The 16483-nt window shown below is 49.1% G+C and overlaps 4 protein-coding genes across 4 annotated transcripts; 2 read left to right on the forward strand and 2 right to left on the reverse strand.

The window, feature by feature from the left end:
* Positions 1-1560: 1560 nt before the first annotated feature.
* On the forward strand, positions 1561-5064 carry TrAFT101_001319 (uncharacterized protein). Its single transcript, XM_024907557.2, has one exon. It carries the CDS (start codon positions 1748-1750, stop codon positions 4925-4927), a length of 3180 nt encoding a protein of 1059 aa, XP_024765573.2. The 5' UTR covers positions 1561-1747; the 3' UTR covers positions 4928-5064.
* On the reverse strand, positions 4944-10207 carry TrAFT101_001320 (uncharacterized protein). The gene is made up of 7 exons (XM_024903380.2): positions 9376-10207; positions 8595-9309; positions 7961-8531; positions 7803-7900; positions 5720-7747; positions 5579-5654; positions 4944-5496 (listed from the first exon to the last, which is right to left on the reverse strand). The coding sequence occupies exons 1-7, from the start codon at positions 10121-10123 to the stop codon at positions 5260-5262; spliced, it is 4473 nt and encodes a 1490-aa protein (XP_024765574.2). The 5' UTR covers positions 10124-10207; the 3' UTR covers positions 4944-5259.
* A 584-nt stretch (positions 10208-10791) lies between these two features.
* On the forward strand, positions 10792-14026 carry TrAFT101_001321 (uncharacterized protein). The gene has a single exon (XM_024903382.2). The coding sequence runs from the start codon at positions 11251-11253 to the stop codon at positions 13786-13788; it is 2538 nt and encodes an 845-aa protein (XP_024765575.2). The 5' UTR covers positions 10792-11250; the 3' UTR covers positions 13789-14026.
* CBS2 (Cytochrome B translational activator protein cbs2) lies at positions 13860-16423 on the reverse strand. The gene is made up of 5 exons (XM_024907558.2): positions 15739-16423; positions 15625-15681; positions 15471-15564; positions 15271-15408; positions 13860-15209 (listed from the first exon to the last, which is right to left on the reverse strand). Exons 1-5 carry the CDS (start codon positions 15874-15876, stop codon positions 14062-14064), a joined length of 1575 nt encoding a protein of 524 aa, XP_024765576.1. The 5' UTR covers positions 15877-16423; the 3' UTR covers positions 13860-14061.
* Positions 16424-16483: the final 60 nt, after the last annotated feature.

The following is a 16483-nucleotide window of genomic DNA, read 5'->3' on the forward strand; positions in this document are numbered from 1 at the left end:
ACTTCTCACTTGATTCGCACAAGCCGGCTATTACAGTTAACTCAGAAAGTGCGAGAGATTTGATATTGTGCTGAATCGACATACCACACAAGCGGGTGTATCTTGGGCAACAACACCATCGACAAAGATCAGGCCAAGTGCACCGAGCACCACCGGAAAGAGGGATCGCATTTCGAAGACGTGGATTTTGGTCGCCGCTCTCACGGTCAGAGTGGAGAAGGATGAGATGGAAGTTGAGAGTAGTCGTCGAGAATGGACTAATCGGAGAGAAAGACAGGCCGAAGTCGCCAGACGGCTCTCTCTCTTTCTCTCTTGCTCATATAACGTCGCAGAGCTAGGGAGGGAGTGCTATAAAGCAGCAGAAAATTTGAAAAGGCGTCGACCGAGAGTTACCAGCACACACGGTTCGAACAGCAGCGAAAACAGATTTGCACCGAAATGCGCAATATACACGAGGAAATGAAAGACGCTGAATGAGTGGAATGCAAATCTCTCAAGTTAAGGGAGAAACGGTCTAGTGAGAATATCGAAGATCTGCGGAAGGAATGGCCATGGAAGGGGCTCGACAAGGGAGAAGACAGAAACAAGAGAATAAAGAGCGTAAGAAGGACAATTCGCAATAACGTCGTAGGGAGCGTGGGAGGTCGGCAGAGACCTTTGTCAAGGAAAAGAAGAATGAAGAGTCGGCTGGCAGTCCTAAAAAAAGACAGGATGGAAGACGAAGGCTTCCCCGAGCCTGGAGTTGATTTGGCGCTCCGTGCTAGGCTCCGTAGATCATTACAGGTAATGATGATAGGGATGCAATCCTGGTCCAGGGTCCCACCCGCAGCACCGGCCAGCGCTAATAACGCGCAGCAAACAGCTGTTTATGCTGCTGGCCGCGGTGCCCGACTCCTAGCCAGGCCGGGTACCTGCTTCATTCTGCAAAGTAGGGGGGATCTGAAACGTCGACCGATGGCTTGGGGTCTGGCACAGACGGGCAGGTCGCGTGTCAGTTTCTCGAACGAATATGCGCGGCCTAGCACGGGTGCATTATTTTAGCAATCAACATTAAGTTATTATTAGTGTTACCACCTACCTAGGTGCGGAGCACTCGCAGCAGCAATAATCTTCCGTGCTTACGCCTTGCCAGCCTACCTACGTATTCAACGATGGAATGGCTACCCTGTGAAGCAATTTAGTAACTAACCTATACTTGGTACTCGGTACTAGGTAGCCGCTGTCCGAGGTAAGCGACTTTACTGAGTAGTATGCCTATATCCTATAGGTATGCACCTACCTACCTAGGTACATAGGATAGGTTGTTTGGGCTTCTAGGTAGGTAAAGGAAGGGAAGCTCTCGCAGACTTAGAGAGAGCCTCGCTACTTGAATCGGCACTTGCAGTTGAAGAGGATGCTGCTCCTGAACTAGCGCATCATCTCTAATATTAGTGGCAGCTGTACTGCACATAGTATGCGCACTGCAACCAATACCTGACCTGCCCACTAACGCAAGTACCGCCCAGGCACCGGAGCCATGTCCGTGCCAAGGCAAACTCACTAGCGGCACCATCAGCAATTACATTTGCAGATCCCATCTACACAGCTCTTCTAGCGACATTAGCTTGCCGCCAACCACCCAAGCCAGCTTTTTCCCACCCAGTCCAGCAACCGAATCGCTTCCGGATCGCCTTGACATTTCTGCGGCAACTCCTGGCGTGCACTGCAGGCCTGTGATGCCTGACTAGAAAAGACGAAGAAGGCGATCATGGCTAATCCCGTAGGCGAGGACAGCTGGCTGGCCTATCTCGACGAAACCATCCGCAACGCCTCCGACCTCGAGAAACGCGTAAATGTCGTCGAATTCTTCAAACGTGCTGTTGGCGTGGAGCCTGGCAGCTTGAATATATGGCTTGCATACTGCAACTATTTCTGGTCCCTTTGGGCGGATAGCCAGTCTGACGCCGCTGGATGGCCAGAGGAAGAGCAAATGATGGGCCGGGAGCTTTTCTCGTTTGAATCTGCCCTTGGCTTGTGGCAGCAGGGCTATGAGGCTATCAAATATCGTATTAATGATAGCCATCTTCTCTGGGACCGCTGGGTATCTCTCGAAATGGAGCTGCTGGAAAAGACAAAAACACCAGAGGGCGTCAAGCGCATCACGCACCTGTACCGTGACCGACTGATGACGCCTCATCTCACATGGGACAACACGGCGCAAATGTACTCGACCTTTTTATCGGAATACAATCGAGCTGCATGGGAGGAATCGATGAAAGATATTACGGTGCTGTCTCAAGACGCAAAGCGGCTTATGGGCGAACGAGATTCCTTCGAACTCAAGTTGCAGCAGGCGTCACGAGCCGACGACATGGAAGCCCAAAAGAAGACCATGATTGAATATCTCGAGTGGGAGACATCACAGGTTGATGGCGGCCAAGATGGCACCGATATCAATTTCAACCTCTGCTGTGGACTCTATGCCAGAGCTTTGACCGGAATATTCGCGTCCGATGAATCGATTTGGCACGAGCACATCGTTTTTCTCTCATCCTCATATGCCGACGCCAAAGACCCTGAATTTCTCCTCAACGCCCTTCGTCGAGCCGTTCAGCATTGCCCCTGGTCTGGTCGCTTATGGAATAGGTTAATACTATGCGCAGAGGAGGCGAGATTAGAGTTTTCTGAAGTGGAGTCAATCAAGCATGCCGCAACGAGCGAAAATCAGCTATACAAGCATGGTATGGAGAGTATGATCGAGATGTATGTAGCCTGGTGCGGCTTCCTCAAGCGTACCGCCATGGACGCAAGCGCTACCGACGAGGCTGTCGACGTGGCTGATGTAGGCCTGAGTGCCGCTCTCGAGGATGTTGAAATTGTAGGCAAGAGACTCTACGGCAAAGACTTTCAGGGCGATCCCAAATTTCGACTTGAGCGCATCTATATCCAGTACTTGACAGAGAAGAAAAAAGCAATAGATGAGGCAAGATTGCAGTGGAATAAGCTGGCCAAGGCTCAAATCCACGCCGATAGCCATGATTTCTGGTTTCGCTACTATATGTGGGAGATGCTCATCTTTTCTTCTACCAACTCATCCAACAGTCCTACGCCTTCTTCCGCAGGTGGTAATTTCCGAATACCGGTGCTTGCAACCGCTGTTCTTCAGCGCGCTGTGGACCGACCGACCATTGACTGGCCGGAAAAAGTGCTGGAGGTCTACATGCAGCATTGCAACGACTATGAATTATCACATTCTGTACGCAGGGCGGCAGATATAGTGCAAAAAGCCGAAAACAGTATTGCAAAGCGACGTAGGCTGGAAGAAGAAGAGAAAGCTGCTGCCTATGCTGTCTATTATAGCGCACAGACAGCGGTAGACCATGACGAAGCCATTGGAGAGGAGGCTTCCTCAAGCCAGACGAAGAGGAAACGAGAAGATGCTGCCGAGCCTCAGGAAGATGCTGGCACCAACAAGCGCCAAAAAGGCGACCACGAATTGCGCGAAGCCCAGTCTGGCCTGCGGAGAGACAGAGAAAATACGTCTGTGATTGTCAAAAATCTCCCCGCCGAGGTCACTCAGACAAAACTTCGTCAATATTTCAAAGAGTATGGCCACATAAACAATATCACAGCGCTTGTTCGAGAAAAGGATGGTCAGTCTTCAACCGCATTGATTGAATTCAGTGCGCCAGATGAGGCTCGATCCGCATTGCTTAGGCATGGAAAGTTCTTCGGGCAATCTCAGCTTACCGTCCAATCTGGCCATGACCTAACTATATATGTTGCCAACTACCCGCCTACCGCCGATGAAAAATATATTCGCCAGCTATTTCAAGACTGTGGAGATATTTTAAGCATTCGGTGGCCTAGTTTAAAGGTGAACTCGCATCGTCGGTTCTGCTACGTCTCTTTCCGTGACAGCGATGCGTCCGCCAGAGCCGTGGCGAAAGAAGGCACCCTACTTAATGGTAAGTACAAGCTCTTGGCTAAATACTCAGATCCCAACCGCAAGAAGAACCGAGAGGGTGCTGTTGCCGAGGGCCGAGAAGTTCACGTTTCAGGGTTGAGCCCTTCAACTACAGAAGAGGAAATCCGCGAGGTCTTTTCGAAATACGGAAATATTGCAAGAATAAACGTTCCCCAAAACATCAACGGAAAGGGTCGTGGATTTGCATTCATCGACTTCGAAACAAAAGATGAAGCCAACAAGGCCGCGTCAGAGCTGAACAAGGCCAAGTTCTTCAACCGAATCCTTCAAGTTGAGATCTCAAAACCTTCTAATGTAAAGCCCACGGCTCATAGCGTAGTAAACGACCGCGCAACTCCAGCCTCTCAGGCGACTGACCATGCCGAGGGCGACACAACAATGGGAGGCTCCACTACTGCTGCCGATATTGCTGCACGTACTATTGCACTTATGGGTTTGTCTGACACTGTCAATGACGCCCGAGTGAGAGCACTTGTTGAGCCATTTGGACCCATTGTCAAGCTCGTCCTCCAGCCTAGCAATGGCGGCGCAAAGATCGAATTTGCAGACTCTTCCGCTGCGGGCAAGGCAAGCTTGCAGCTCAGCAACATGGAGTTTGAAGACCGCAAGTTACGAGTCGGCTCTCTTGATGATCTTCGCCATGCTAAGGCCGAGAGAGTGCAAGATCGTATTGTTCCCCGTAGCCAGACTTCATCTAAAAAGGACAAACCAGCTGGTAGCACGGAGAAGAGCTTCATACCGTCGTCAATGATTAGGCGACCTGCTTTAGGGAGGCCAGGTCCGAAGCGTGGAGGTGGCTTCCCTGCTCCGAGAATGTTACCAATTTCTAATGTAAAACCTACGGCGGAAGATACAAAACCAGAAGCGAAGAGTAATGCAGACTTTAAAGAGCTGTTTTTGAAGAGCTCGGCTGCGAAGGATACTAAGGATAATAAGGACAATAAGGGGGGCGACAACTAAGTCATAGTAATATATACCCTGACTTGATTCTTAGCTTGGCTCTGACGCAGCACACATTATTTACATGTATATGCGTTAGAAGAAGTCATAGTAATTCTACTACTACTTGAATGCCAATATTATATCTACTATATGCCAAACCAGGCACTACTTTTGTTCTTGCTTCGATGTAAATCTTGACTTAACCGTTTCGCCTAGATGGATATGCCTATCCTGATAACCTCCAGTGCATGTTCCACTGGTTCTAATTTTGCGTCTGAATGCTGTAAGCCCGGTCCATTGCCTGACCAGAAAAAAAAAAGAGGAAAAAAAAAAAAAGCTCAGGCTAAAGATTATAGGCTCATAGTGCCAACAGTCTTGTCCTGGTTGAAGTCCTGGGAAAACAAACGTTGCCACACATCGAACCATTTTTCCTGCTGTGCGGTAAGCAGTTTCCCTGGCTGCTTGAAAGTTCTATTGAGCAACTCGCGCAGTCGCGTACGCAACACTTTGATGACTAGCATCGTCTTCCAGTCAGGGATAGCAAAGCGACTCCGGTTTCCGTCCAATACTATAACGCCGGAATAGAGCTGAGTTTGTAGGAGATAAATTATCAGCAACCCTGGTAATGTAGGCAAGCATCTGCAGATGGAATGGATATATTTGACTTACATCGCAACGTACGTCACCACACAGTAGTGCTATCGCGAAAGGCTCTGTCGCGCTGGTTTCCTGTGCACGATAAACCCTATACCCTTGATTAGCCATGTCTTGAACACGAATATAGAAACCTGAAATAGATCGGCGACTCACGATTTCGTTTGCATTATGGTGTAGTAGGATAGCCATCTTGCATCGAAAAGTCCACGGTTGACCGAAGTTGGATGAAGACTTATGGACTGGTTGTTTCCTATGTTACGAAGTCCTTTAGAGCCCGGAGCATCTCTCACGAGAAGCTTAGGGTAAAAGCTCCATGCTATAACAGAAGTTGAAACCAGATCATTATCGCTGTTGAGATTTACTCTCTGGGGTACATCGACGAATTGCTGTTGACGGCGACCGCGTCCGCCTGAAGAATATCGTAGCTTCAAGAGGCCCCGTCGCTCTTCCTCTGTCAATGACAAGAAGCCAGAGTCAGCTAGAGAGGTTAGAAGCTGGCCCTTTAGATCCTCTATATTCGAAAGTGTCTGCTGGTTTAGATAATTCTTCCTGCAGAATTGGAACTCTTTGCCTATATTTCCACTTGACTGGCATACTCTTTTCCACGCCAGATATGCGTTATAGGTTGTGAGGACATCTGAATCTGCGCGACGGAAAGCGGCTCTGGCATTATTTGCCTGCTGCTGCTGTCCGAAGGTTGCAGAAAACGGCGATTTAGAGGATAAAATCGCGGCGACAGTAATAGCCATATCCAGGCATTTGAAAATCGAGCCCAATAAGATGAGTTTTCCCAAGAAAACATCCAGAGGTAATCTTGCGAGCTGATATCCGAGTGGTGTTAGGTCTTCAGCGCCTGTCAAAGCACGAACATCAACAAGCGCATCGATTGCCCGACGTATGTTCTTTGCCGAGGGAGGATCTAAAGCGTTGCCTAACGTCTCCTCGATGCTCCCTAGCTTGCATATCTTGACTCGTATGGCTAAATCTTGTAAGGAAAGTCGAAGCATCTCTGGAGTTTGTTGATCGCTCATAAGAGTATCGTGCCTGTACCGAGTGAACATGTGGAAGCATAGTCCATTTTGTACTCGGCCAGCTCGTCCTCTACGCTGCTTCGCATTTGCTCTTGATATGAAAGTATCAATCAACCTAGAAAGCTGCTTCTTCTCATCGAAGCGCATTTCACGGTGTTTGCCTGTATCGATAACGCAAGTAATATCCGGAATGGTAATACCAGTTTCAGCGATATTCGTCGCCAGCACGATCTTCCGCATCCCTTGAGGTGGTACAAGAAAAGCTGCTTCTTGGTCCTCCATGGCAATCGTGGAGTGGAGAGGGTAGACAAGCCATGTCTGCGCGAATCGAGGATCTCCCAGTAGCATATCATTGAGCGACCTAATATCTGCTATACCAGGTAAAAAGACCAAGATTGCGTTGCTATACTCCTGCAGTGATTCGTCGGTAGCAATTCGAGCGATGAGTTCCACAATGAGATCAAGATCGATCTGGTACTCATTCATTTGCGCAAGAACAGCCTTGGTTCTATTCGAGTAGCCAGTGAGGCTCTGTGCTATCTCAGATTTTAAGCCCTCTACTTCAGTCGCCTCAGGAGCATCGTCATCGAGATCAACAAGTCGATCAGATTCTGAAGTGCTGGGAACATAGCCAGTAAGTTCAACAGCATCTTCTAGGTAGCGGACCTGCACCGGGAAGGTTCTTCCGGGAACATTTAAAACTGGCGCGCCGCCAAGATACGCTGAAAATCGCTCAGCATCTACAGTCGCAGACATCAAGATAACCTTCAAATCTTTCCGGCGCTTGAGGAGGCGTTTAAGAACAATGAGAAGGAAGTCGCTATCAATAGAACGTTCATGTACCTCATCAAGTACTAGATGTGTAACTTCATGGAGGTCATTGGAACCTTCAAGCATTCTCATGACAATTCCCGTAGTGGCATATACAAGTCGTGTTTCTTTGGATGTGTTGGATTCAAGGCGGATGGAATAGCCAACAAGGGATCTAGAAGTTCCCAAGTCGCCCTTCTCATCCCCCAGCTCTTCGCTTACTCGACGGGCAAGAGATATGGCGGATATACGACGCGGCTCTGTGCAATAAATCTTACACGGTTTACCCTGCGATAGTTCATGCTCTAGCAAAAAAGCTGGGACCTGGGTGCTTTTACCACTGCAAGACAGTAAGCAATAGACAATATAGCAAAGGGTATGGCAACTCAACTTACCAACCAGTCTCGCCGCAGATTATTATCACCTGATTATTATCTACAGCATTGAGAACCTCGCCCTTGAATTTCCACATTGGAAGCTGGACTCGAGATTGCTGAAATACTGTTAATACACCGCGGTACCGCGATAGGAATAGCGTGAATCAATAACATACCAACATAGCCTCATACTTCTTCCTACTCGACTTTAAAGCCCACATTTTCTTCAAGCCTTCATCGCTTTCCAAGTGCTTCGCCCGCTCAGCATGCCCTGATTCGGTTCCATCTGAGTAGGTTTTGGCATTGTTGCGACCACGAAACGCTCCTTGTAGAACGACGCCATCTTCAAGCTCTTGATCGTGTCTTTGGCGGACAAGAGCTCTGATTTGTTTCACAACCAGTCGATCCTGCGCATCCAGATGGGATTTTTTGGCTTCGGCCATCTCAGACCAGAAGTCGCGCCAGACAGGTGGAAGTTTGAGATTAACCTTCTCATCTTTGGGATTACCATTGAATATATGAAACAGGGCCACTGTAGCGATATAAGCCTCTGATTGCTTCGTATCTGGTGTGGCGACATTAGTCATAGTAAATGTAAAATGCGTGGGATCAATCGCTGCTTCGACATCTGAGCTTGCGATGACTTGAGGAAGTTCCTGTGTCTTTGACCACAAGATATCCACGGAATGACGGTTGGCAAATGAAGCCTCGGAAACAACCGTGTATCTGATAGTAACAGAAGGATCCCTAATCGCTGTTAACAATGTAGTATTATAGAGTTGGAAACAAGGGGCCACGTGTCACACATACCTCGAACGGCAGGCTTCTTCCAATACTCGTTTTGGACTGACGCTTGTCCATTTAGAGAATTCTCGAATAACAAGCTTGGTGCCGTCTGAAGAGTTAACCACAGTCTGAAGCTTCCCTGTGGTCGGGTCTACCTCGCTCTGTGGAAGAGACTCAAACAAGCCTACTATATCATCATCCTCAGCGTTCTCAGCCAGGATATCTTTAGCCATCTTCTCAGCTATAGCAGCGATATCATCATCGTCAGCGGCCTCAGATGCAGGATCTTCCGATTGAAGTTGGCTGTCTGAATCAACAACAGGGTTCTTCTTGGCCAAAGCCAATTGTTTTTCTAAGACAACCTTCTCCTTCTTCCACTCCTGCTCTGCCAAAAATTTGTCAAAAAGAACATCAGATTCTATTTTCTTCACTTTGGATTCCAAATAGGCCACTGTTGAATCCATCTCATTGTCCTGTTGCGTGGTGGGTTTGGACTGCGGTCCTTTCTTTTCCATACGACTCAGCTCAAGCAACTTTTTCTTCGTGGTGATATATTCCGGTATCAAATCTTCAGGCTCAATTTCGCCATCAAATGTTGCGATAGGTGTTTTCGGGGGTGATCGGGGTTTACCCTGGCGATTAGTCGATGGGTTACTTTTTTCATTCCGGCCAGCTTCAGCTGCATTTAATTTAGGAGTGCCTGTACGAGAAGGAGTTGCCGATGTGCTGTCCGCAGAGTCTAAATAAAACATTAGATAATGGTACAACGGTGATTAACGGTTTGAATGGCCATGGAGAAGCTAACCTTTGAGAACTGGTTTGGTCCTATTCCCATACGCAGGTAGCTCTTCGAGAGGCGTTTCACGAGCAAGCCATTCCAGGGCTTCTTCTAATCCCCATATATAATCCCGAGGGGCAGATGATATATTTGGCGCGATGTCCAAAATGTGCTGTATGGTGCTCTCAACAATGCTCTCAGAAAATGCTGCCCCAGAAAGAGCTTGCCGCAGGGTCCATATGCGTGATACCAGATCTTCTTCAGATGGCATCTTTCCAGGCCCAGCATTCTCAGATGACAAGCTGGATGCATAAAAACGACTTTCAGCTTTGATAAGATCAAGAACGTGATCCATCAACTCCCGGGGTAGCCATTTTGGTGTATTTATGTTCTCTGCCTGGCTCCGAAGAAGGCGTCGATCGGTCTCCAGCCGTGAGCATTGGCGCTGCGCATCTCGCTTAACTTTCTGAGAATACTTTTCTACAAATAGTTGCAGTTCGGATTCTTCAAGCTGTCGTTCGAATTCTTCGGGGCTTAGCACAGCTTCCTTGGCTTGCGCCTCCCGTTCGCTTCTCTGCTCGGCTGACGTCGATGCTTGTGGGGTAGCCTCTGAGGCGGCCGGAGGGGCATTCTTTGGAGTATTGATGCCTGAAGACGACTGTGATCCTACAGGTTCTACTACTTCCAAGCGAGGTTTGGACGCAACAGAGGTCGTTGCAAAGCCTCGCGCCGGATTTGCTACCGTCTTCTTCTTTTTCTTGTTACCACCGGCCATGAGATAGAGCGAAAAGAGGAGTCTGTGGTTTATGTGGAAGAAAGGGAAGTCAATAAATGCTCAATATTGTAGAGATAAGATATTGGCAGACAAGTGAGGGCTGCATGGTGGTATCAGCACTATCAATTTCATTATCTAAGCACCATTCTGCGCCTAAGCGTATGCGCCATACGGAAGTGGTATTATGACCACCAACTCATAGGTAGTTATAAAAGATTTAGGTATTTTGAAAAGTGGAAAGTCAATTCAAAGTCATCCTTGGTTTTTCTTTTCAATCAGTTTCATTTTTTTTTTTTTTTTTTTTTGGGCCTCAGTCTTTCACCCTTTTATTGTTGAATCTTTTCTTTATAGCAACACACACGTAAGTACTACAGGAGACACAAACTATCTACTAAGTACTGCCTAGGGAGCCGTAACAGGCCATAGCTACCTACTATGTAATAGGTGCCGAATGCTACCACCACCCAAAAAGTCTATTTCAATTACCGTGCCTAAGCAGATGCCTGAGAATCTATTTGTCTATTTTTAGCTAGGCCTGGCGTTCTATGAAGCACGCATGTGACAGCTGAGCGGCCAGCAGTCGGAACACAGCGAGGTCCAACTCAGTCCACCAAATGCCATGCATCAGTTCTAGAGACATCTCTAGTCTGTTCTGCGCCGTCTCCTTGTATTGTGCCTAGCCAACTCTGCAGCAAGCCCCCGTAAGCCGTACTATAAGTCTTCATGTCGACGCGCTTCCATAAGCCCCTTCAGCTCTGTCATAATTCATCCTAGGGCGCGTTCTGCCTGCATGGCGCACTACACCAAATTGTGTAGACTAGCGTAGCTAACACATACCTGCGCCTGCGCCTCTTTGGTTTGCTAGGCCTGGCCTGACGTCTCCTTTCTTCTGGAAATTTCTTTGGCCGTGGAGTGAGCCTGCTCTCTCAAACTTCAACTGTGCTTCGCTGGCTGTCGTCCATGAATGGTGCTGAGACGAGCTCAGACTATCGTTCACATAGACTACTGGCCGTTCAGCTGAACATCACGCCTTTCTGAGCCAAGTGGAAGAGCCCATCTCTCTCCACCTTGATATTTACAGCACCTTTACATGTTATAATTCATTACTTGCCAATCAGCTGGATAAAATGTTTGCCTTCGACCAAGCCGCGCTACCCCAGATCACAACACGCAAAGCTCTCATTGTGGTTGACTTTCAAAATGAATTCATCGGTGATGCTGATGGCGGGCTGCCTGTCAATCGTCCCGTAGGGTTTGTCAAACGTACGACTGAGATAGCGGCCGCCTTTCGCCCTGTGGGAGATGTCATCTGGATTCAGTCTCGGTTTGACAAAGCTCGTCCGATTGATGGCGATCAGATCGTATTATCAGAGAGCGCACCCGTTTTGCAAGCTGTATCTCCTCAAAAGAAAGGAAAGACCATTGTGACTGAGGCTTCTTCCGACGAATCTCTGGACCCCGAAGCGTTTCTAAGCCACGAAGAGCCTTTACATGCCAATGCTTCTGATCCAGGGAGCAACGTCCCATTGGCTGTTGAGGAGGCCATTCACAGCAAGGATCTCAAATTAACCAAGTCTTATTACTCGGCGTTTCATGGCACACAGTTACTTCGCGCTCTGCGTGGTAAAATGGTTATTGAAGTCTTCATCTGCGGCTCTCTCGCGAATATCGGTGTCTATGCTACCGCCATGGACGCTGCTGGCCACGGTATGGCCATTACAGTCATAGAAGACTGCTGCGGGTATCGCCATGAGTCCAGACAGGCTGCAGCGATAAAAAATCTCATTGAGCTAACTGGCTGTGAGATTTTATCCTCGCAAGAAGTCCTTAAGACCTTAGTCCCAGGCAAATCAGGGACTAAGACTCCTAGTGAACCACCAGACACAACATCTGCTCCACGGGCAAAGGCTGTCGCTAGCGGCGATGAAGATATCGTACAGTCCCTGTCAGGCCTCAAATTAGATTCCAGCCCAGCTGGCCCTATCTCTGCTGTAGACAAGGCCAACCAGGCCCCTGAAGTCAAGGCCAAATCTCAAGAGTCTGAAAAGGCTAGCACCGAAGTTGAAAAAGAGAATAAGAAAGATCAGTCTTTGGTTGAGGATGGCTCAGCGGGACATGTTGCGCCGGTTCCCACACTTGCCGATTCCGAGAATGAAAGTGACTCGTCACCTCAGTACAAGCTCTGCGAAGGTGATACCGACGTCATACGTGATGCCCTGCCAAAGCCCTTAGCGGATGAAGCTTTTGATAAGCTTGAAAAAGAGGTGCTTTGGCAGCGAATGTCCCACCAGGGCGGAGAGGTTCCCCGACTTGTCGCTGTCCAGGGCGAAGTGGACGAAGATGGCACGATGCCAGTGTATCGTCACCCTGCCGATGAGTCTCCACCCCTGTTGCCTTTTTCTCCAACAGTCCGAGCCATCAAAGCCGAAATAGAGAAGCATCTTGGCCATCCTCTAAACCATGTCCTCATTCAGTTTTACCGCGACGGAAATGACTATATTTCTGAGCATAGCGACAAAACGCTGGACATTGTCAAGGGGTCTTATATCGCCAACGTCAGCCTTGGAGCGGAAAGAACCATGATACTAAGAACTAAGAGGCTGGAGAAGGATCTTTCTGGGACAGCAGCCGCAAGGGATGAGAAGCGAAAGATTCAGCGTGCCAAGCTTCCTCACAACTCACTCTGTCGCATGGGCCTGCAGACAAATATGAAATGGCTGCACGCCATCCGACGAGACAAGCGCGCAGATCGCGACAAGTCAGCTGCGGAACTGGCCTATTCAGGCCGCCGTATATCGCTTACATTCAGACACATTGGAACATTTCTGGATCGTGATGAGACTATCATCTGGGGTCAGGGGGCAACAGGCAAGACCCGCGACACCGCGCATCCCATAAGCAACGGCCAGAGCCCTGAGGCTGTTAAAATGATCCAGGCATTCGGCACGGAGAATCATGCATCAGAGTTTGACTGGCCTGCCCACTATGGCCGTGGTTTTGACGTGCTGCATATCAGCAACTCCCCCAGGTTTTTTGCCTCCGCGGACCCAATAGTGAACATGCGCATCACACTTATGCTGGCCGAGTATGGCATTAAGTTTGCCAAGGGCAGTATGGCTTCCGGCTCCGAATCCGATAAGGAGAACAACCCAACCGACCCGACCGCGCTATGGTCTCTCCCCATAAAATTCATCGATAACGATGCTGCTAAATCCGTAATTCATGGCGACATGGCTATTATGCTTTACCTTTACTCGCGCTATGGCCCAGGTCGTGTCACTGGATCAGAAGCCACCGCTCGGAATCCATCAGACCTTGCCAGGCTATTTAGCCAGCTTCAACAGGGGATGAATCTGTTCAATACCTGGCGGCAGTTGAGAAGCGATGGAAGCACAGGTACTCGTGCCGGAGCACCACCTGTGACGTTGAAGCAAGAGCTTGCTGTTTGGGATAGCTATATTGTCGACGGGCTGAAAACCGAGCGTGTTCCATTCCTATGTGGAGACGCCTTGACCCTTCCTGACTTTGTTGTCTGGCCAGTATTGTACTCCATTGTAGAAGAATGCGGCTCGGAAGTCGCATTTAAAGGCCTAGACGGGTTGCGGAAGTATTATGAGGCTGTTCGACAATTGGAGAATGTTGTTATAGCTGTAGGGAATCGCTAAGTTCGATACCCTACCACCGAGAGAGGGGAGAATGCTTCTATACTTTCCACTAATTTAAATATTGTCATCCGATTACCTTGTAGTCTATTTATTGTACATATATGGAGCTTCACAAAGGTGCTTTTACTTGATTGAACAAACTGGCAAATAAATAGCAGTAGACGAACGTCTAAAATCGCGGCGTTGGTGTCTACAATGGTGGTAGAAGAAACCTTCAATTTAACTATTCCAAGATGCAGCTCTTTGAACAGGGCATTGCCATATGGGATTCATCTACTGAGCCGCGTCCCAAGGGAGAGGGTATGTGCCTACCCAATCCGCGACTTCGCTTCTCAGTTGCACAATCTCCGGATCCCTATCTCCATTACCTAGATGCTCTACAAAGAGCTTGAGCTTACCAGGCGACTTTTCGCCTCGCTCTTGAGCCGCCGCTCGGACAGTCTTGTTGATGCGAGTCGCTATAGTGACGGCTCGGTCAACAACATCTGCCACACGGACAAAATCGTCCTCACGGAAGCCACGAGTTGTCATAGCGGGTGTCCCCATACGAAGACCGCCGGGTACTAAGGCTGATCGGTCACCTGGCACGGTATTCTTGTTCGCGGCAACGCCAACCAGTTCCAGAACGCGCTCTACTCTGCTACCGTCAATGCCATGGGGCTTCAGGTCAACGAGAACGAGGTGGTTGTCGGTACCGCCACTGACAAGGTTATATCCTAGGCCACCTTTTCCCTTCTCTTCTCCAAGACGCTTAGCGAAGGCCTTTGCATTTGCTAGAACTTGGGACTGGTAGGCATGGAATTCCGGTGTCTGTGTCTGCTTCAACGCAACAGCAAGAGCGGTTATGGTATGGTTGTGGGGACCACCTTGATGGCCAGGGAAAACGGAGTTGTTGATAGGACCTTCAAGGTCGTACATTTCGTCCTCCTTGGTCTTCGGGTTCTGCCTTCGAACACCTTTACGGAAGAAGATTAAGGCTCCTCGGGGACCACGGAGACTCTTGTGGCTAGTGGTGGTGACAATATCAGCGAAGGGGAATGGACCTGGCAGCACCTTGGCGGCAACAAGACCAGAGATATGCGCCATATCTGCTACCATATAAGCGTTGACCTTGTCACAAATTTCGCGTATGCGCTGGTAATCAATCAAGCGGCTGTAAGCACTGGTTCCGGCAATGATGATCTTGGGTCGGTAGATGGTGGCCAGCTTTTCAAGGTTATCGTAATCGATATAGCCAGTACGCTCATCCAGTTGGTAAGGCAAAGTTTCGAAATACTTCGACACTGCAGATATCTTCTTGGTCGGCGTCTGGTAGCCATGGGAAAGATGGCCACCATGAGGCAAGTCAAGGCCCATCAGTCGGTCATGAGTATCCATAAGTGCCGAATACACATAGAGGTTTGCCGGGGCACCAGAAAGAGCTGGAAGTAATAATTGTTAGTTCGATTGTCAGACGGAAGCTTTGAATAATGCTTGACTTGCCCTGTACATTGACTCCCCAAGACTTGGGATCTAAGCTGAATGCTTCCAGTGCTCGCTGCTGGCATAGCCTCTCGGACTGGTCGATAATCTCATTGCCGCCATAGTACCGGGCGCCAGGGTAGCCCTCCGAGTACTTGTCTGTAAGGAAATAGCCGTCAGTTACTCTGAGCAGCCACTCGGCGACTTCAGCCTTTACGTACTTTGCATGACACTGCCCAGCGCATCCAGTACAGCCTGGGAGGTGAAGTTCTCTGATGGAATCAAGTTGATGAAGTGCTTCTGTCGGTTTTTTTCCTGCTCCAAGGCTCAGCATGCGCAACACTTGCTAGATGGGCTGATTCTTCTGAGACGGACTCGCTCAATGATATCAAAAACAGCCGGGTCGGCCTTCTCGAGGTGCGCCGAAAGAAGCTGTTAGGTTCCAGTCAGTACACGATGCCTGTCATGGCCAATTGGAATTTTACCGACCTGCTGCTGGCCATCTTGGGCCAGTGAAGCTTTTGCTCGTCGAGTGATCAGAGATGCTGTGGTTACAGACGGCGGCCTTGTTGCCAGCCTTTTCAAGCCGCCTAGAGGCATGGCCCTGCTTCGCAAATAAGCTGCCATGGCGTCGGGAAGCTGAACTCAACTTCAATTGCGACGCAAACAGGAAATTTAAAGGGCGAGGTGGGTAAGGAATGAGTGTGCGAGGATGCGGCAACAGAGGACAGGATGGCCGGGCGAGAAATTGTGCCGGCGATGCTTGCCGCTCGCAATCCCGATCGCGTGGGTTGAAAGGCGGCGCTCCGTAGCCTGGCCTGACCGTGATTATCCGGCTGCAAGTCTCGCCATCCCCGCATACAACCCAAGGCAGTATAGTTTGCCGCCGATAGTAGTGTGCAGTTACATGTCTTCCAGGTACCGAATTTCGCAAAGCTTCGCAGCCGCGCTCTAGCTGTCCTGAGAGGAATAGCAACTAGCCTAGGACGCGCATTTTACAAATAGTTTCACTGCGTCGGCGAAATGCGTTACATAATGTAATTCATAGCATGGAGCTGCTAAGACTTGTACGTTCAAGATTGAAGATTCCGATGTCTTCAATTAGCGCCTTTTGAGTCATTGCAAGCTACCCATGCCTCCACAAGATAGGACAGTGCTGTGGTTCCCCGGCAGATGCCCGCGATCGACCTCTATGTATTATCCAATATCAAGACAAGAGAAGACAGGTAGTATT

This window comes from Trichoderma asperellum, chromosome 1 (assembly GCF_020647865.1).
Source record: "Trichoderma asperellum chromosome 1, complete sequence".
In the NCBI taxonomy this organism is placed as follows: Eukaryota; Fungi; Ascomycota; class Sordariomycetes; order Hypocreales; family Hypocreaceae; genus Trichoderma; species Trichoderma asperellum.

Bases quoted from the DNA above. Each gene is read 5' to 3' on its own strand.
- TrAFT101_001319 (XM_024907557.2), top strand. From the start codon at position 1,748: ATGGCTAATCCCGTAGGCGAGGACAGCTGGCTGGCCTATCTCGACGAA.
- TrAFT101_001321 (XM_024903382.2), top strand. From the start codon at position 11,251: ATGTTTGCCTTCGACCAAGCCGCGCTACCCCAGATCACAACACGCAAA.
- CBS2 (XM_024907558.2), bottom strand. From the start codon at position 15,876: ATGGCAGCTTATTTGCGAAGCAGGGCCATGCCTCTAGGCGGCTTGAAA. The intron at 15,565-15,624 runs GTCCGTCTCAGA...GCCTTGGAGCAG, and splicing joins TTTTTGATATCATTGAGCGA to GAAAAAAACCGACAGAAGCA. The intron at 15,409-15,470 runs GTACGTAAAGGC...ATTTCCTTACAG, and splicing joins GCTGGGCAGTGTCATGCAAA to ACAAGTACTCGGAGGGCTAC.
- TrAFT101_001320 (XM_024903380.2), bottom strand. From the start codon at position 10,123: ATGGCCGGTGGTAACAAGAAAAAGAAGAAGACGGTAGCAAATCCGGCG. The intron at 8,532-8,594 runs GTATGTGTGACA...AACAGCGATTAG, and splicing joins GAAGAAGCCTGCCGTTCGAG to GGATCCTTCTGTTACTATCA. The intron at 5,655-5,719 runs GTGAGTCGCCGA...TCAAGGGTATAG, and splicing joins ACCATAATGCAAACGAAATC to GGTTTATCGTGCACAGGAAA.